General features: G+C 40.0%; 2 protein-coding genes and 1 non-coding gene across 13 annotated transcripts in view; all 3 read left to right on the plus strand.

The window, feature by feature from the left end:
- KIFAP3 (kinesin associated protein 3) overlaps positions 1 to 8,419 on the plus strand; it is a 173,235-nt gene extending 164,816 nt beyond the window's left edge. For 3 of the 4 annotated variants that reach the window (XM_027046391.2, XM_053209387.1, XM_015062286.3), the window contains one exon: positions 7,952 to 8,419. In XM_027046391.2, the coding sequence (XP_026902192.1) occupies positions 7,952 to 8,060 (109 nt within the window). In that variant the 3' untranslated portion in view covers positions 8,061 to 8,419. Of the gene's footprint in view, positions 1 to 3,903; positions 3,973 to 7,951 lie in introns of all 4 variants that reach the window. The other variant, XM_053209388.1, reaches the window with a different exon arrangement.
- Positions 8,420 to 15,052: 6,633 nt separating this feature from the next.
- On the plus strand, positions 15,053 to 15,159 carry LOC113595689 (U6 spliceosomal RNA). The gene has a single exon (XR_003416260.1). It is a non-coding gene; the product is annotated as a U6 spliceosomal RNA (small nuclear RNA).
- Positions 15,160 to 20,805: 5,646 nt separating this feature from the next.
- The window catches only part of SCYL3 (SCY1 like pseudokinase 3), a 41,807-nt gene continuing 41,539 nt past the window's right edge, over positions 20,806 to 21,073 (plus strand). For 2 of the 8 annotated variants that reach the window (XM_027046468.2, XM_027046470.2), the window contains exon 1: positions 20,889 to 21,027. The gene's annotated coding sequence lies outside the window, so the exon portion shown is untranslated. Of the gene's footprint in view, positions 21,028 to 21,073 lie in introns of all 8 variants that reach the window. The other 6 variants (XM_027046474.2, XM_053209393.1, XM_027046469.2 and 3 more) reach the window with 6 other exon arrangements.

A 21,073-nucleotide genomic window follows, 5' to 3' on the forward strand; every position in this document is an offset into this window, starting at 1 on the left:
CATTAAAATAGGTCCTGGAGATGGGTTAAACAACAGATTAAGATGCATAATAAGAGAAGTGTGAATTAAATGAAATTAGAAGAGCATCAGTAAAATGGAATTTCTTTACCATTTGGAACAAATCAGTGACTGTTTTACACGTGCTTCTCCCATCATTACTACAAATTAGTTTTTATCTGAAGCATCATAGTATTGTAACTAAATTGAAAGGATCTGTCCCCAAGGTGGTATATATCCCCTTAGAACTGACAGATGTCTTTTAAAAAACTTTTTCAAAATAAATTCCAGATGAGTACTTTAAGTACAACCTCCCACTACTCGTATCATTTGCCCTTGATTTTGGGGAAAATACTACTTGGTTCGATTCCACTAAAATATTCTTTAAGAGTCATTAGCCATTTAGTTTTATCATAATAAAAGGAAAATTGATACTTATGCATGTAAAAGATTAAGAATAAAAACTAAATGGGAAATGACAGCTGAACTTGATATATATTGGTAAAGCGCATCAGAAGACTGCTTAATTGTGTTCATCTCAGTAATACAAAGGCTCAAGTTCAACAACTAACACCTATTAGCAGCCTAAAATATGCATTTGTCGCATATAAATTTAGAGAGACAAGGTGCTTTTGACAGGTTCAGTGAAAATTTTAGAAGCTGTCCCTATAGTAGTAGTACTTAACATGCACGTACATTACATTTTTCAGTGTCCAAGACTCATAGGCCCCCACCTTCGCAACCTTTTGGCATATGAATGACATTCCTATTTAGCTCTAAATTATTTCACATTTATAAAATGAGAACATGGACTATATGATAAATGCAATGGAAACCACGTTCTCTAAATGTTAAGTAGGCTAAGAAGTTTCAATTTGATAAAACTTGCTTTATAACTTTGTAAAAAGTAAATGATACTCAGTGATAAGACAAGCTCTCCATCTAGTGTTTGGTTTATAAATTACAAGCATTGAGATCTTGATTTAATCATACATCTAATGCTGGGTGCAATTTTATAGGCTTTATCCCATTCAGTTTATACTTCTCTTGTTACTATATATAAGAATTTCAGAAAAATATGTTCTCTTCTGCCAGAATAGTCTAGTTCTTCCTACTGAATTCAAAGGCAAGCTATTTCTATAGTCTGTGGTATTCATCTACATGGAATACTACGGCTTCTTAGTTATTTGATGAAGCATATTTCTATGGCAAAATTGTTTCATGCCAGTTAGCTATAACCTCTAAAATTTCAGCCAGTTTTGATATTCTTTCTTTTCATTCTCAGTTCCTAAATGGTAAAAATATAACTAAAAAACCCATTTCAAAAGAGAAATTGATACCATTTTTTTAAATGTTTATTTTTGAGAGAGAGAGAGACAGAGTGCGAGCAGGGGAAGGGCAGAGGGAGGGAGACACAGAATCCGAAGCAGGCTCCAGGCTCGGAGCTGTCAGCACAGAGCCCCATGCAGGGCTCAAACTCACAGACTGTGAGCAAGATCATGACCTGAGCCAAAGTCAGCTGCTTAATGGGCTGAGCCACCCAGGCATCCCAGTGATACCATTTTTTTTTTTTATCATGAAAGGTAGCATATTTAATTATCGTTATTTCTGCTGCTGCCTCTGTGGGCTCTCACTGTTTCACATATGGACAGCCGTAATATTCTCTATTAAATGCTCCCCATGTTTTTGTCTAACACCATTAGTTACCACAGTTCTCTTTCTAAAACACGTAAGTTGTTCCCCTTTTTAAAAAATCGTAGACAAATTTCCCAAAGTATATAGTTAGCATGGCATAGGAAGAGCTTTCAAAATCTAGTCTTAACATCCCTTTCTAGCCTTATCTGCTGCCACTTGGGTTCAGCTTTCATCGTAACCCTGACTTTAACCATAACAAACCAGAGGCTGTTCTTCAGTGCCTTCTCTCTCCTGCTCAGGCTGCCACAAGTGAAATCCAATTTGTCCTTTTACATTCATCCATTCATACAATAAAATACTTTTTGAATGCCCACTGCATGTCAGATACAGTGCTAGATGCTAGTGATATAGCAATGAATAAGACAGTGACAGTCTTTACCTTTATTCATGGTACTTATAGTCTCATAGGAAATAAAGTAAAAAGATACATAGATAGGTATAGATATAGTCATGAAGTGACAGATGCATTAAAATAAAAATATTTTCTGTGAAGACTTTCTAGTCCCCTAGGTTCTTTTGGAACAATTTGTACCTACCTCTATTATACTCTATACTAAATATTTGTTCTTCTTCTATTCTTTTGTAGCAATTTATAAATGTACTACGGGTAATACAACATCATATTATTATCAGAATTTTGTTCCATGTTTAGTTGCCTCCAATGCATGGCCAAGGGATCATGTCTTACTTATTACCTTCCCAGTACCACATCTTTTTTTTTTTTTTAACATTGACTGTCAATACTATACTTAACACATTGTAGGAACTCATGTACTATTTGGATGGATGGATGGATGGATGGATGGATGGATGGATGGATACAAAGGATCACTATTACATTTCACTACCACAATTACGTATTACTAAATTTCTCATGACAAATCATAGTAAAGCTGAAATTACTCTGATCAATTTATAATCTACTTAGGAAGATAAAAATACTGATTTTGATTCTATGATAAATATATTGGAATATTTGATAAAAAGAATGAACTGTTCCAGAAAACTATTATCAGATCACATTTCACACAGCTCTATAATATCCTTCCTCTGAAAAAAGTTAGCCTATTTAAGTCCTTTCACTTGACAATCCCAAAAGAATTCTAGCCTTCGATATTATCCCATGGATCACAAAGGTAGTTAATAAGAATCACCACCCTCTACTTATAAATATATTGCTCTAAAGGATTTTATCTTAGGGAGAATAGAATTCCTTAAAAAAAAAAAGACGCAAACCAAAAAGATGAAATTCAGTGTGAAAATTTCATGTGTGTGTCTCTGTGTGTACATACACACAACTATACACACACATCATATACATTCAGTGTGAGCCATTTTGTGGTAACGACTCTTTAAAAAATTTAAGATCAGTGCATTTTTAGCCTACATTATTAGAGAGTCAGAAACAGGATCTCATTGTATTCTGTGCTGGTTTCAGACCACATAATAAGTACAGTATCACATCATTTTCAGCTTCATTGTAAGATAAACATTGAAAAAAATCATTATTTTATTTTTTAATATTTTTCATAGAGCATGTGTGCAAGTGGGGGAGGGGCAGAGAGAGAGGGGGACAGAGGATCTGAAGCAGACTCTGTGGTGACAGCAGAGAGCCCAATGTAGGGCTCAAACCCACAAACCGCAAGATCGTGACCTGAGCCCAAGTCGGACACTTGACCGATTGAGCCACCCCAGCAGCCCTCAAAAGTTATTTAGAGAGCAAATCAGATAGTAAAGATTTGAGAAACCATGTCATGAGGATTGAGTAAACAAGAGTTGTGAAGTAACCATATTAAAGAAGAATTGGATTTCTTTTGTGGTTCCAAATGGTAATTCTAGAACTAATACAACCAGATTACAGGTCAAGATATAGAACTTTCTAACAGTGTGACGGGCCCACAATGGAAGAACTGCCCTGTGAGTCTCCCATTCCTGGAGATGTTCTGCAAAGAATTCGATAGACCCTGTCAAGGATGTGGTGAATGGAAGCACAGTCTAGCTTATTTCTAAAAATATTTCCAAGCCAAAGATTCTGTGACCTGTGAAAAGAGAACTTGGCTTGAATTTATTTTTTATTTTTATTAGCATCCTTTAATATTGTCATCATTTGCTCTGCATTCATTTTGCTGACTTGGGAATTTCAAAGAAGATAAAGACGTGTGTTGCTTTCATCGAATTTTAATAAAATAATAATACTTTTCACTTATGCAGCACTTTCCATCCAAGGATTTCAAAGTGCTTTACAAATATGCACTAATTAAGCCTCACAAACAGCTAGAGGTAGGTGATTTTCTTCCCTTCCTACGGGAGCGTCAACCCTGGCACAGAAGTCTAAGTAGAGCCCCAGAGTGCTTACGATTCTTTACTGGCTGCCGGTCCCCTTGTGATGTGCTGCATGTGAAGGGCCACTTGTCATGCCTCGATTCCCTTTTTCCCCCCTCTCTGAATCATCGCAAGTTTAGAAATATAATGAATGCTGTTAAAAATTTGTTTGAAGCCTTGTAAATATTACAGCAAAATTCCGTCTCCTGCCTGCTGAATGCTAATTAGGTTTCTAAATATTCATGTAAAAATAAAATCCTGATGTGATTTCTATATTTGTTGTTGAATTTTAAATGTAATTTCTTAGTTACAAAGAGTTTGTCATTTTCCTTTCTAGGTACCTCCAAATCATTGTTCTTGGGACAGAAAACTTAGTAGCAGATGGATTTGGGGGGCCCTTAACCTTTCCTAGTTGTCTTTTCACAACACACAGTAACCATTTTCTTTGAACTAGAAATAAGATATTTTTAAGAAGAGATTGCATTTTGTTATTTTTCTAATTTAAAGGTCTAAAAATGATATCTAGACATTGAGGATAATGGTTAAATGACACTACACAGTCCTATTAAAAAAAAATAGTGGTCTAGTAGTGGCATTTTCCGATCTAGAGGACACACGGCTTTTTATGTAGGTTAGGAATGCCTGGAAGAAAGTATGTACACATGGAAACACATGTGAGCTATTAGATTAAATTCCAATATAAATAATCAAATGTGCAAACTCTCATCTGAAGAACAGTCATACAGGGCAAGGGCAGGTGCACCATATCACAGCTTAGTTTCTCTGGGTTCTCAGGGTCCCTAGTGAGGGCATGCAAGTTACTGTGTACTCTGAGTCCTTAGTGGATCAGGAAAGCACAAGTTTTGCTGCCACACTTCCCTTTTATATTCACATTTCTATCTCCTTCTAGACAAACTTACATAAAGAATCTATCTGTTCCTGTTTCAAGGAAAACTTATGATTAGGTGTTCCTGGTTTTGAACCAGATTCAAAAGTAACAAGGCTACATCTTTATTCCAAGGGAGAAAGCACAGCATGTATCCACATATCCCAGAAGAATATCTAGCTTCAGGTTGTAGCATCCTGAATAGTTCAGTATCCCCTCTATATTAGAACCAAACGAGAGATTAGAAAATCAAGCTATTCTGTTTCAGAGTGAATTTTATTTAAAAGATCTTGTGTACATAGAGCTGATCTTTCATAATACGAAAGGACCTAGGACTTCTGTCAAAGTACCATTCAAACTGGTCATAATGTTTCAGATATTCTTTTCTTTAAACAGCAAGTTCATCTGTGATATGTGATGGATCATTACAGAAAAACTCATTGTTAGAGTTTCTAATTTTTCTCCTTAAAATTTTTTTGCAAATGATATCTGTGGAAGTTCAAACAATTTGGCCAGAACACACAGATGTCTCTGGGTGAACTGTTGACTGCATAAATAGAACTTTATTACAGTAAACTTGCAGGCTCAGAAACTGAAACTTGCCAGTGTTCAAGGTTCGATCTTACTTTAACTTGACTTGGAGTGCAAATTCTTACCAACAGTGTGATAGAGAATGTCCTTAAAAAAACAGCTGAATGTCCATTTGTCAATTTACATCAGGCAGATTGGATAATGTCTGAGTGTATTCTTTACCCTCTTGTCAAGCCACATGGAAATACAATGATCAGAAGTTTGCCTACTGATCATAGAAATCAGTTTTGCAGTTTGCATGTATAGTGACCTCACACTCTCAGAACCTTTTTTAAGGTCCCTTCCTCAATGAGGACAAGCCTGCCAAAAATCAGGTATTCCCAATAGTGTTATAGGTCACCCCAAGGAATTGCTTGGGTTGGTACCAACATTGCCACTGGGGAGCATCTTGTTCTGTGCCAACATGGCCAACAGTCTCCCTTCTGAGGCTTCTCTTCTTTTCGATAGAATTACAGTAATAGTGCTACGAGTTCCTCTGTGAGATGTTCTGTTTTTAAGGTGTCTTTGCGTATTTTCTTTACTGATCTACTCTGTGCCTCTTGTTTCCAAGCCCTTGGAAGCCTCTAGATTGATTGAGAAACAAAGATAAAATTAACTCGAGCTTAACCTAAGTCTCCTGCTATTAGGCCTCGGAAGAGATGCTAAAAAACATAAGCAGTGTCTGAAGGCAGGTAATAGATGAAAAAGGAAGGAGTTGAAATGCATAAGCTATCCAGTCAACTTTTACGTAATTGAGAGTTGTCTGGATACATGAGTATTTGTTGGCCTTAGTGCTTCAGGAGAAAAAAATGTCAACGGCCGACTTTTCCTCTAATTTTAAACTGATGCAGGTGTATCTGTGTTCATGGACTGCATTAATTTCTGTAACATCTTTAAAGCTACCTCTAGAGCAGTGTTTCCCTTCATCATAAAACTAATCTTTCTTCCCAGGAGGCTAAGGTAGGAAGGATGTACTTCTATTTTGCCATTTCAAAATAAAAGTCAGACTTAAAAATTGCAACCAATTTTTGGGAGAATCATAGACACATATTTAGAAGAAGCCCAAAAAGTTTGTTTCCTTCAGGATCACTCACTACAAATGCTGACCTAAAACTTAAATCTCAGAAATTCCATTTCCCTGAGCAGTAGATTCACATGAATAATACGCCCTATATGTGTTAGGTTTTTTATATTTACTATTTGGTCCTATCTCAGTATACACATGCACATATGTGTACACGCATACACAAATCATTTAAAACCTTTAATATTTTAATAGTTACTTCTACTGTGTTTTAACTTAACCTCGTTTTGAGTTTTGAGAGGAAGGTAGTGCCTACATGAGTACATTTTTTAATCATACTGAGATTTTACTGATAAAGTATGTTTCCATCTAGTATATGCCTCAAATAATCTTAAATCATTTAAATATGTTATTTTTTTCAAAGTTCATGTTTCTATATTCTAAATTGTTTTCCTTTGATTGCAAATAAGCTCAGAAGCATTCACTGCATGAGCTGTGCATGAGCATGTTCTAGCTGCCATCTTTGCCTGGCCAGATAAGTACCTTGTCATTTGGCTAAGTGTTGGATAATTCTCTGATCCTTAAAAAGTGCCTTGGAGAACAGATTTTCTTTTAAATTTACTAATAGATGAAAGAATAATTTTTAAAGCAATAAAGTTTGTCCATGTATCAAATGTCATTATAACGCCGAAGGTCATCTTTAGGCTTCTATTATTTCCATAGAATAAACTGACAAAATTTATAATTATCTTGTAATTCAAAAGAAATGTATGACTTTTTTTTTTTTTTTGAGGAGTCAGAGAAGGATTTGCAGATCAAATCTGACTAACTCAAATGTTGTAAAATTCCTTGTCCTGCTCTAGTCATAGGCTTATGGTATGATTTGACCCTGAGTGAGAGTTTTACTGCTAAAACTCAAAATGCATGCATTATTATTAACAATCCTATATGAAAAAAATTTTATTATCGATAACAAAACTCATTTTACAAGTTTTAGTGTTGTCGTTCCCTAACAGTACTATACTAATAATTGCTAGCACATAAAATCTTTTCATATTCTGGCATAAAAGCCATATATAAATGTAATTTATGAAAACTTTTCTGATCTGTCCTCCTCTTTGTCTTGAATACTACCTGATGACAGAGGTTTCCAACATTTTTAACACACACTGTTAGAAATATTATGCACATTTTTGTGGCTATATTAATTCAGTAAAATTAGTATTAAATATATATTATATATATAACGTGTGTGTGTGTGTATATATATATACACATACATACACACACACACACATATATGTGTATATATATATATGAAGAAGAAAAATGCTTAATGATAGCCGCATTAATCAGTTTTGCTGCTAGGAAGAAAATCTTGGAGGTGTCAAGTTCCCGGCCTCCTGTGTGGATGTGTGATGAAAAATATAACTTATCATTCCTTTTTCTCTTTTCAGCCTTGGAATGGATGGCTTTGGCCAATCAGTTGGCATTCTTGGACGCCCTGCCACAGCTTATGGATTCCGCCCTGATGAACCTTACTACTACGGCTATGGAACTCGATAAAGTCATCCCTTTCCATATGTACTCTCAGCTTAGAAGAAATCTGTGTGGGTTGGGCTGACTTTGAATCTTGACTAATAATGCATGTTGATATTATTGTGGGTCTGTGCTTCTTTTTATTTTTTCCATGTCGTTAGCTACAAGTTAACTCTGACCCCTCCGTCCTCTGTTAAGTATAGTTGATGTTTGACTTTGTTCACTCATCAAACCACATCTTGATGATGAATAACATTGCCCATGTTATTCAAGGAGACGCAAAAGAAAATGCTGAAAAGCAACTAGACTGGAAAACAAACACTACATTATGTACATTAAGTGACTAATTTAATTTCTATTAAAAAGAAGGATAAAGTACAAATGAATTAGCAAAAGTCATGTGTTTCTATTTAATGTGTATCATTAAGAGTTTCATGCTTATATAGGGTGCGTATGAATTTTCTTTTCCCCTGCCCTTCCCCCTCCCCCCCCCCCCCGTAAACTCTTAAGTGTTTTGTGTGGTGTGTGCTACTTTAAAGTTTGTAAAAAGAATGTCACCTCATTTTTCCATTCCATCTGCCTTTTCAGGGTTGCTTCCCCAAGTTAACAATGAGTTTTCAATCTACAGTGGAACATGTGCCACAGGCTGTGTTATGTATGCGTGGAGTCTCTTCGCGATTTGAATTCCTGTCTTTCTGATTTTAAGGCAGAATACCTGAGACATCTGTTAGTGCACATGAACCTAGATTCGTATTGGGCTTTTAAATGTTATTACTCATGGAATCTAAAGTATGGAAAAGCTGTAAGTCTCATTGAGGACAATTAAGGGATAGAATATTTTTCTCACCCATTTCCCATTTGTGTACTTGTCTTTATAAGATTTAGGTAGTTAGAAACAGACATTATAATTAATAATGAGGTTTGAAAGTGATTCATATAACAGTGTTGGAGATTTACTCGAAAAACAAAGCAAAATGAATAACTATAATCTAGAGATATTTGCTTGAGTGCCTGCTATGGAAGGAATTATATGAGGCTTTGAAGGGAATTGATAGATCAAAGATAAGACTTCTGTCCTTGAATTGAAAATCTCATTGATCTACTACACAATTTATTTGGCTTGATATATGTTTTTAGTAGAATAATAGAGCTGGAAAGGGCCTTTTAAATAACCCAGTCTATCTATGTATTTGAGAAACCAAACACATAAAAATTTTAAATATCATAAACAGATTTTCTTAATTACCTGCTATGTATAAGGAAGTATATATGCTTCTAGGGAATATATGAATCTAAGATATGATTTGTGTCTTTGAACTCAGCAACCTAATTGATCTTTCTGAAAGCATACATTTATTTGTCTTAGTTTCCATTTTAACCATTAAAGCTGGTAAGGGTCTTTGATGCAAAACCCTGTCATGCTGTTTCAGCTGAAAAATTTGTGGCCAGGAGACATCAAAAGACTTGACCAAGCTTATATATTTGGTCAGTACCTGACCTGTCTCCATGTTTCCAATGCAGTAACCTCAATACTAAATATTATTTATCATACCTACAAAGTATAAAACATGCAATATAATAAGTGACATTAATAGAAAGATAAAGCAAACATTCTAACGTGTAACTTTCCTCATACTATTGTAAATTGATTTAGGAAGAGCGTCACCAACGATTCCTAACATTTCCAGGGCTGTGCTCCCTGAGGTTTACCTGCACGTGCTCTCTCTCTCTCTATTTTTTGCATTAGTTTCAGAACTTCACAAAGTTAGAAATCGTGAACTCTCCATTCAGGCAGGAGCTGGTTTACCTTTACGTTATTTATGAAGGAATATATTACTAAAGGAATAAGGAAGAATATCTAAAATTCTTACTTCAGACAACAAAAGATTTTGGCCTTGGGCACTTTTAGAAATACCATTTATATGTAAGTCAAATATCCTGGCCTCACTAAATTTTGACTACAGATTAAAGTCACATTTACTTTAATGACTAAATTGCCATGGCTTTTAGGCCTTGGTGTATAGCTGGAAATTATTTCTCCTCATGAGTTTTTTGCTCTTTCTGAGAGTTCCCGAAGGTCCTTTCTCACGTAGGGCCAGGAATAGGTTCCTCATGTTCTGTTTCCTCCTCCTGTCCCCTCCACGGCTGCATCTGTGTTGGTCACCTTCCTAAGATTCATGATGCCTACCACATGGGAGAGCCACCATGTCCAGTCGGGACTTGGGGAAGGAGGACACTCTCTACCCCTTCCTATTGCCTTCCATACGCGGGATAAGCACCTAGTGCTTAACTCTGCACAGCAGAGAACTGAAAGCTATAAATTTTGCCATGACTTTACAGAAGCTTCAGAAATGACAGATGGGGTACATCACACAAAGTAACCTGGTACTATTACCACTTGCAGCTCTGATCACAGCTGTCAGTCAGAAGCCCGTCACTCGGCCTTGCGTGCCAGGGCTCGCTCCAGGCCATGAGGGGTATGCTAAGAATCTTCAGGATAGGCCTAAGCCAGATGGTCAGAAGGTCCCACAGAAAAGAATGGTTTTTCTTCAACACAGTTGAAGGGCTGCTTTTAGAGTCTTTGTTTCTTGTAACAAGATTAGCTGTGACTAACCTCCTGGTCTTTAGTCATGAAACAGAGAATAAGAGAAAGATAAACTGATCTTCCTACTTTTTTCCAAGCATTTCCTGGAGGGGTCTTGTCTAAATCCACCCAGCTGTTCTTGATTATTGGCAAGTCTTCCCAAATTCTGTCTTTGAGGATACCTTGAGGTTTTCAGTGAGGTGAGTTGTTGGGTTCTTTTGTGTCTATGCTAGTTCTGTGTTATTGCTAGTTTAATGGGAATGTAGAAAACACTGGTATGTCCTCAGATATCAAAAATCCCACATATACATTTTAGCCACGTTCTTGAAAGTCTACTAAATTGGAGTGATAATGCATTAGGCTTCAACATACGTTCTCTTTGGAGTACAGCAGAACCTCCCTACTGTTTGGGATAAAGACTTGCCGGAAATAGAGAGCCATTAAAGAATAGAATTAATACTGAAAAAAAAATCAGTAATATGAAAGAAAAATTCTAAAAGCTCTCTGAGAAAGCAGAGGAGAAGAACATAGATTAAATATGAATAATATAGAAGGTAAAAATCAGAGCACCAACGTTTGACTGGTTGGTTTTCCAATAAAAGAGTCCTTTTAAAAAGTATAGGAACGGGGTGCCTGGGTGGCTCAAGTCGGTCAAATGTCCAGCTTCGGCTCAGGTCATGATTTCACAGTCTGTGGGTTCGATCCCTGCATTAGGCTCTATGCTGACAGCTCAGAGCCTGGAAGCTGCTTCAGATTCTATGTCTTCCTCTCTCCCTTCCCTGCTCGTGCTCAGTCTTTCTCTCTCTCTGTCTCTCTCTCTCTCTCAGAAATAAACAAACATTAAAAATAAATAAATAGGGCGCCTGGGTGGCGCAGTCGGTTAAGCGTCCAACTTCAGCCAGGTCACGATCTCACGGTCCGTGAGTTCGAGCCCTGCGTCAGGCTCTGGGCTGATGGCTCAGAGCCTGGAGCCTGTTTCCGATTCTGTGTCTCCCTCTCTCTCTGCCCCTCCCCCGTTCATGCTCTGTCTCTCTGTCCCAAAAAAAAATAAACGTTGAAAAAAAAATTTTAAAATAAATAAAACGGTATAGGAACAATAGCCAAGAAGATAATAGAAGAAAACATCCCTGAGCTAAAAAGGATTTTTTCCCTACAACATATGAATCATTTTAAAAAATGGGTGTGACATCTATCTTGACATATTCTGGAAGAATTCTTGAGGAAATGAACTGAAATTTCCTTAAGAATCCTGAAAAGAAAGAAAAAATGCCTTCCAAGAAACAGTACGTTCAGACTTTTGACATTAAGTGGCCCTAAGAACATCCTGTGACCCCAGAGTAAGTTGCAGGTGTACCTAGCAGGATTTCAGATCTGCAATGAACAATAACTTCCCATTGCACCCCTTTCAGAATGCAAGTATCCTTGGTGATTATCCTGTCCCTGTCTCACCTTTGTGTGTTGGGTGGGAGTGGACAGGGGAGGTGGCAGATAACTTCTTTCAGTTCACAAGTCTCTGAATCAAGAGGAACCATACTAGAGGAAACCCTGAAAACCACACCCAAGAAGCCTCATCCTCACTTGAATATGATTTTACGATGGTATCTTTCACTACAAGCCAGAGCCTAATGCCACAATGATATGAGACTTTGGGGGGAAGAGGTGAGCCTATTTTGCATGGGAACAGAAGGTCAATCATTGGGGCCAGAAGGCAATGTGTATTGATTGAAAAAGATGGCCGTGGTATTCGTCAGCTCTTCTCATCATGAGGTAGACTGTTTTATCACATCTTAAATTTGGGCTCACCCTGTATCTTGCCTTGACCAACAAAATGTGGCAGAAACAACATAGGAGTCCAGGGCCTAGACCTCAAGAAGACCCACGGCCTCTGCCTTTGCCCTTGTGGATCGCTCCCTGAGACTGACATGCTGTGAAAAACTGGGAGACAGAAGCCCTGCCGTCTCGGCTGAGTACACTCCCTCAGCTGACCTCTCACCCAAACGCAGTCTTGTGAATTCAAGCAAGACCTGAAGAAGAACCACCCAGCCAACCACAGAAAGTTGACTCTCTGCTGTTTCAATTTTTGTAGTTTTGGGCTGATGCGGCAGGTTGTATTTTCAAAAGATGCCTGCCCCCATATATTCCATCTCACACGCTCATCTTACAAAGTGATATTGATACTCCTCCATTTAGTAATGGAGTCTATGCCTCTTCCTCTCGAACATGGATGGACTTTTTTTTTAAACTGTTTCAACCAATAGAGTTAAGCGGAAGTCATAAAGGTGAAGGCTAAGTCATAAAAATACTTTCAATTCTGCCTCCTTCCCTTGGGATGCTCATTCTGGAAGCCAGCTGCCATGATGTGAGAGGGCCAAGCCACATGGAGAGGCCACGTGTATGGGCTTCAGCAGGTGGCTGCAGCTGAGGTCCCAGCAGACAACCAGTCAACCGGCAGAGGCGAATGAGCTTCAGGTGATCCCAGCCCCCAGCCCTCAAGCTACCCCAGCTGAGGCCACATGAGCCAAGATGAGCTGCCCTGCCATGCCCTGCCCAAAGCCCTACAAATTTGTGAGCAAAGTACGCGGTGTCTTATGTACTAAGTTTGTGATGTTTTGTGATGTGACAGTTGCTTCTATCAGGGATACATCCAAAGGCCTATAGAAATCCTCCAAATCACAAGTACTAGGACTTCCTTAAGCCTCTCACTTTCTCTTCACATCCATCACCACCACAGGTATTTTCCATAGATAACGAAGATTATGAATTCACAAGAGTTATTACCCAAATGAAGACCACTAGAGAACCTACCACTCTGAAGTGTGAATAATTTAAATTCATCTCTCAGCAAAATTATCAGTTACTACAAATCATGATCTCTGAAAGCATTGAGAAAGATTTCCTTTGCCAGATGTCCAATATACAGGACTTCCACTATAAAAAAAATAATAATAATAAAATAAAAATAAATAATTGTTTGTATTTGATCATCACGACCACTCGATATAGAAACTCTGCAGTTCATTAACTGTGAGAAGAAATGTTTAACATGCACATCACCTCCTCTACTCCTTTTCTCTTCCAAGCCTCCTAATCTTGCTAGGTTGGCAGTTTGGGAAACTGAAGGAAATGATTCTGGAATCTGGAGGTTGATAACTGCTACTTAAAAGCAGAATAAGTATCTCGTATGAGTCCGCTTTTTCCTCCTAATCTGCAATTTACCAACGTCTCAAGTGGGCTGTGTAATGAGCACTGGGCAAGTGTGTGACTGTTAAGTCAAACCCCACAGAGCACGAATACCCGAGCTTGCGCCAGGTGAACGTGGGGCTGCCCGTCAAGGCCTAGATCCCAGGAGGGCTGGCTAAGGAAGTGTTGCTTTTCAATTCGCTTAACTTTCAGAGCTCATTTACTTCCAGTGCTGGGTATGAAGCAATCTGTTTTAATTCAGTGATTTTGAAAAGGAGACCCACACAAGTTTGGGGAGCTCAAGGTATCTGCAAACTCCAGAAATGCGATGAGACACTTTGGAAAGGGAATCTGAGCTTGTCAATCATTTCTCGTTGAGATTAGTTCAGTCTACCTACTTGGAGCATTTCCGATGCCATCTTTATGACTTGCCAATTAATTTTCAGTTTTTCTGACACTTGATTTTCAACAAGGTCACCAGCTAGACCCCAAGACCCGACCTTCACTGCCCACCTGCCGGTACTCACCGACTTTTGTCCCACATTTTTCCTTCAGCTCTTCTTCCCAGCTTATCTCTTAATACAGGTCAAGTGGAACTGAAACTGCCCCTCCACTGATAGCGACCTCCAGCAGGCCCGGACCACCCAGGCCGGTGTGAGCAAAACCCCCGACTGGCGCCTGCGCAGATAGAGCGACCACTAGAATGACTGACAACTACCTGTACCTCATTATAATACTAAGATCTCCGCCCAAGAAGGAGCACAAACCTCGTTTACATAATATACAAAGTATGTATAGGCCTGTTTCCTTAAGGCGCATGCGCAGCCTTAGGCCCGCCCCTACATCCCAGGACAAGGCTTCCTTATCTGAATATTCGTTCTAACCCTAAAGAGGGTTCTTTCTAACCCATCCACCCTTGCTGGAGGAATCACGGCTTTGGAAACCTTTCCCGGTGATCTCTGTATGTGCTGCAGATAAATTTACTTTGTGCGGCAACTCCTCCTGATGTAGTTTCTATCTGGGACTTGCCGCGCTGTGAACTCACGTTAGTTCAGTTACAATAACACAGACTATGACACAAGTCCCTGCTATCAATGTAGAGTTCTCTTTTGTTACAAGTGTTGCACAATGACCTGATGAATATATCCATTCTCCTTCACATGCACACCTGTGCCTGCTCACACACATTACGTGGGCTTTATTTTTTAATTGAGAAATAATTCATGTAAAAGTCACCATTTAAATGCACAATTCAGTGCTCACTTGGGCGGCACATATACTAAAATGGGAACGATACAGAGAATATTAGCCTGGCCCCGACACAAGGATGACACACAAACTCCTGAAGCTTCCATATTTAAAAAAGAAAAAAAGTACAGTTCAGGGACGCCTGGGTGGCTCAGTCAGTTAGGCATCGCACTCTGGATTTCGACTCAGGTTTGTGAGTTCGAGCCCTGCGTCAGGCTCTGCACTGACAGCACGGCGCGTGCTTGGGATTCTCTGATTCTCTCTCTCTCTCTCTCTCTCTCTCTCTGCCCCTCCCCTGCTCATGCTTGTTCTCTCAGTGTTTTTTAGTATACCCGTAAGGTTGTGCAACCTTCACAATGATCTAATTCCAGGACATTTTAATTACCCCCCCCCCCCCAAAATTGCCATACCATTTGACAATTCCCATTTCCCCTCTACCCTCAGGCCCTGGCAACCATTCGTCTGCTTTCTGTCTCTATGGATTTACCTGTCCTGGACATTTCATAGAAATGGAATCAGACAATATGTGGCTTTTTGCGTCTGGCTTCTTTCGTGTAGCAGAAGGTCCTCAGGCTCCCTCTGTGTTGTAGCATGTATCAGTACTTCTTATATGGAGGAATGATGTTCCATTGTATGGATATACCACATCTTGTTTTTCCATTCATCACTGTCGCCACTCCTTAGGCAGCAATACAGCACTCAGAACGAAGACACAGTAAAGTTCCAAGTGCACCCATCTACCTAAGCGATGGGGTTACCACCATGGGGAGCAGAAGAGTGCCGGGGTACTGAGCCCCCATCTGAAACCTGACCAAGCTTATTCCCCAGCCTTGCCTTTGTTGTGAGTTTGTCTGATGGCATCTCCCTCTGTTTTAGTTGTTCTCTCCCCAAACTTTTTCGTGTGATCACGTTTTCATATAATACCTAATCATTCTTCCTTGGTCTGATTTTCTGTTATTAAAATGCCTGTTTACAAACTTTGTGTAGGGTTACTCTGATCTCAGCACTCGTCTACCTGATTCCATTAGGTCTTTCTCAGTGTCTTGAAGGTAGGAAAGGCAGATGAGCCCTTCTTCCACTCTTGCCTCTTCTCGAAAGAGCAGGGGGGGGGGGCTCCTGTGTGGCTCAGTCGGTTAAGCATCCCACACTTGATTTCACCTCAGGTCATGAGCTCACAGTTGTGGGATCGAGCCCCACATCAGGCTCTATGCTCACAGCCGGGTGGAGCCTGCTTGGGATTCTCTCTCTCCCTCTCTGTCTGCGCCCCCTCCCTCAAAATAAATAAATAAACATTAAAAAAAAAAAAAGAACAGGAAGCAGTGGTGGTGCCATCCTTTGCACTTTTGTGACACAGGCGTCTTTCCTGTCTGCTTGGTTGTCCAAACCAGTGTGGTGACAGTGTCACTGGATTCTATTTACCCCATACGGTGGGAAAAAGTAAATGAAAGAATGAAGAGGATCAGTGAAGAAAAACGTTGGGAGAAAAAGCGAAAATAATTTTTTAAGAACTTTGGTGCCTAAAGTGGGGGCCAAAGCCTGCAGGAGGAGCTCTGAAATCTCTGGGAGAGCTTTGCTTACTTTTTTTAAAACCATGTTTGCTGACCATGGGACAGACTCTTTGTGGACTCCGTTTGTCCTCTGAGCACTCCCTTGTTCCATCTCCATGCTTCTTCCTCGATTTAGAACACAGACTGGGGTGAGTGTTTGCAGGGAGCAGGGGGTAACTCGGGAGGTAGCAGGAGTCACTCAGGAAGACTCGGGGGAGTGGCAAGAACAGGGACTTTTTTTTTTTTTCTTAAGGAAATCGAGCAAATAATGTTTAACTTATTCTGAGCTAGAAGTGCAGCTTTGAAGCCAACTGAGAAAATCGCAGAGAATCATCCATCACTATTTCTCGGCTTACGTGTGTGACATTAACTCAATTGCCATCTGTACCTTATCAGGAAATGTGCACGTGCTATATCCTCCCGTCTTTCCTATCAAATGCTTCTCAGCTACTATTGCATGCCCCCCCCCGCAACATTGTTACCACATAATGAAGAATCACGAGGCCAGTTTTATAGATGTAAGACCGCAAGAGCTTCCAATCTAAGTCTACATTTCAGCTCCTCAGTCCTTTATTAAATTCAAAATTATAGAAGTAACATATGCTCACTGTAACACATAAAGCAATATGCAGATACATATTGCAAAAGAAGTAATCCCCTCTCTAACCCCATACAGGGACCATTAACAGACTAGTAGATATCCTTCTATATTTCCACTCATTCTGTTAAGAACAAAATTCAACCAAATAAATTTGGAAATCTAGCTGGCTTCCTTAAACGATTCCAGAATGGGGCAGAATACCATCTAGCAAGCAGAGGGGAGCTCTGAGCAGATGTATAAAGGGAAGGTTTTTTATAGGAAGGAGGGTGGGGCTGGAAAACTATTCTTTAAAAAAAGGGAGAGGGGGGCGGGCACCTGGGTGGCTCAGTCCTTTAAGCATCTGACTCTTGATTTCGGCTCAGGTCATGATCTCACAGTTCATGGATTCCAGCCCCACATAGGGCTCTGATGTTAACAGTGCAGAGCCTGCTTGCAATTCTCTCTCTCTCTCTCTCTCTCTCTCTCTCTCCACCCCTCCCTCACTTGCATATTCTCTCTCCCTCTCTCAAAAATAAACTTAATTTAAAAAAAAAGAAACTACCCTTTTGTAAGAGATATTTACATGTAGAAGGGAAATCCCCATTCATAAAAGAGGGATGACCCTAAATCTCTAGAAACTTATCAATGGAGAAGAAATGGATTTAAATCTACCTACTACCCTTATCCTTGTTTACTGGACTTTTCCTGGTAACCTTCCAGGAATGTCTCCCCCACCACAAACCCTTCTGTCTTTAGCTGGAGATGTGATTTAAGGTGATGGCTTTGGCCATTTTGGTGAGTTACTTAGTTTTCCTGGGTCTTTCCCATGTGTATAGGAAGTACTCATGTTATTAAACTTTTGTTTGATTTTCTCCTGTTCATCTGTTTCATGTCAATTTAATCCTTAGTAGAGCTGCAAGAATCTTGAAGAGCAGAGTAGAATTCCTCCTCCTCAACACCTTGTTTTGTATTTTAATAGAACTTACCATTGTGAAAACTAACCTTTGTTCATTTATACACTTAGTGTCTATTTCTCCCCTTATCCGTCAAACCCCTAAAATTTGAGGCCTGTGAGAACAGGGAATTAATCTTGTTTCGTTTGCCGATGTTTCCTCAGTCGTTACAGCAGAGGTTGATACACCATGAGCATTTATAAAGTATTTGCTGGGGCGCCTGGGTGGCTCGGTAAGTTGAGCATACAACTTCAGCTCAGGTCATGATCTCATGGTTTGTGGGTTCAAGCCCTGCGTCTTGGAGCCTGCTTCAGATTCTGTGTCTCCCTCTCTCTCTCTCTCTGCCTCTACCCCACTTGTGCGCGCTCTCTCTCTCTCTCAAAAATAAATAAACATTAGAAAAAAATAAAGTATTTGCTGTACTGAGTAAGTAAACAAGGAGCAAATGTCAGGAAAGCCTTAGAGGAATCAGCGAAGTGTAGAGTCATTTAGTTCCTATCTAGCCTCACACAACAGTAGCTTGAAACTTACATACTGAAGCCGGGGCAGGGAACTTCGCAAAACTAAGATAACTTTTCTAGTATTAAGCTACTCACACACCCTCAATCACTTAAAAAGGAAAAAAAAAGTTTTATTTGGGCCCCTTGAACCCACGTTTTTGCAATGATTGTGTCTTCTTCCTTCGTAGTGGTCAGCATAGTACATGACACAGAAAAGGTATATGTTAAATATTTGTGGAATAAATATTAGTGTGTAACAACATGAAGTTTAAATTTTGCAACATTTGTATAGTGTTCACAGTTTCCAAAGCGATGCCAATATTCCTTAAAGCATGGGTGTCATGATGTCTGTTGGCGATTTAAATGATTTCCGCATTGACAGTGGAATATTCTGTGTGGGTTAATTGGTTGAAGCTATGCCCTAGACGCAGCATTCTAGTAATCAGGAATCTACACTCCAGAGGTTGCTAGCTGGAATCATTCCAGAAAGGCTACATTCCAGAGATGGAGCTACAAACACTTTAGCCAACTGGATCGCTGATGGCACTGGATGCTTTGCTAATTATCATGATGAGTGTCAGAAGTGAGTATTTATTGGCAAAAGTAACAACTTATTAATTATCATGATGACTAGTAGAAATGGGCTCTCAAAAGACTTCAAGCTGGGTGAATTGTTTAAAATATTTTAGAAAATGCTCTCCACATCTGAGTGAACAGGGTCTAAAAATTCAAGGTGTCCTCAGCCTTCGGAGATTCCATTTGAGGCTGCATCCCTAATGGTGCTGGCTCTACCACTGGTCTGTAAGATCTCTGGTTGCCAGATGGTGACTATGTGGCATCATCCACAGGTGGCCCAGAAATGTGATGTGCTGCCCAAGGAAGCCAAAGGGTGGAGGGAGGGAGGTGAACCCGTTTCTGCCTCTCAACTTTCTAGTGCAAGGTGGTGGTCACACGGCCTTGGGCTGTATTCTCCAAAATGGTGGTCACTACCCACAGGTGACTACTGAGCATTAAAATATGGTTAGTCCAAATTGTAAAATATACATAGCAGATTTTGAAGACAGTACAAAAAATGTCAGTAACACAGTATTTTTTTTTTTTTTTTTACTATTGAATGCATATTTAAATGACAATCTTCCGGATATACTGTGTTTAAATATATTAAAATTAACTTCACCTCATCTTTTTTTCTTTAGTAAAAGATTTAAAAGTTTTAAAGACTTAAATCTTTAAAGATTAAAAAGTTTTAAAAACATGAAAAGTTTTTAAGGTGGCTTCTAGCGAAGTTAATATGTGGCTTGAATTCAGTTTCTATAGGCCAGTGCTGACCCAGAATAGACAGCTCAGCCATTGTCAAGCTTATCCGGCAGATTAAATACTATCTATATGTGCCTACCTCCCAATAAACATGTGTTTAATACATTTCTGAATATGGAGCAAAAGTTGGCCTAGTTGCTTTCTTTTAACCTCAGGAGGAAATTGTGGTGTCCTTATCCATCTTAAACCTTTTCAGCGACCAGAAACTTTCAGCTCCCAGAAAGAAACTACAAGTTTTGGATGATCAAATTATTGAGGTCAGCTGTCAACTGTGAGGTTGTATTAAGCAGTAGTGATGGCTGCCACTACTGCGATCATACAGATGAGAACAGGGAAACACACACAGAATCCTATGAAGTAGAAACCATTAACATTAACAGGTGCTATTAACATGATTAAGCCCAATGTACGCTGAAATAAGCGTAACTTCAAACTTCCCGACTCAAAGGTTTAAGCTTGAACCACCATCACCTCCGCCAGCTTCAGCCGCAGTTCCGCACGACTTCAGCCCACGCGGCGCAACCAATCGCGGCTGCGGGGGTGAGTGACGTCACTCTCCTAAAAGTCCAGGCCAATTTCCATACTTCTTTTCTGCGACCAGCCCCTTTACTATTTGTTGGAGGCGACGGCGGCCATTTTGGATTCGGGCGGGTGTCAAATTAAAACCGCGCGGCTAAAAGCCTAAAACTTACAATCAAGACAAACTCGCGAGTTCAACTCAAACGCCAAGAGAGGAGACATCTTCACAAACCAGCCAGGCCGCTGGGAGCAGGGCGCGAGGTGCCGACCGGCACCGGCGCCCACACTCAAGATGGCGCCGGCCTGAGCGTCACCTGTGCCGCCTCTCTCTCTCTCTCGGTTCCGGGTTCGTTCGCCTCAGTGGTGGCGTCGGAGGGCTGAAGTCTGGCGTTCTGTCCGGTTTCCGGACCCGTCTCTATGGTGTCGGAGGGAGCATACCCCCCGAAGATTTGTGGGTGTAGTGGCCACAGCCTCACAGGGTAGGCGAGGGTGGCTGGTGTCAACAGGGGGCGAAGAGGGGACCGGAGCCAAGACCCTCGGCCGCCTCCCCCGCCGGCCTCCCGCAGGTAACAGGGAGCCCTGCGCCGCGTCCTCCGTCCGTGCGGGACCGGG

Source organism: Acinonyx jubatus, chromosome E4 (assembly GCF_027475565.1).
Source record: "Acinonyx jubatus isolate Ajub_Pintada_27869175 chromosome E4, VMU_Ajub_asm_v1.0, whole genome shotgun sequence".
Lineage (NCBI taxonomy): Eukaryota > Metazoa > Chordata > Mammalia > Carnivora > Felidae > Acinonyx > Acinonyx jubatus.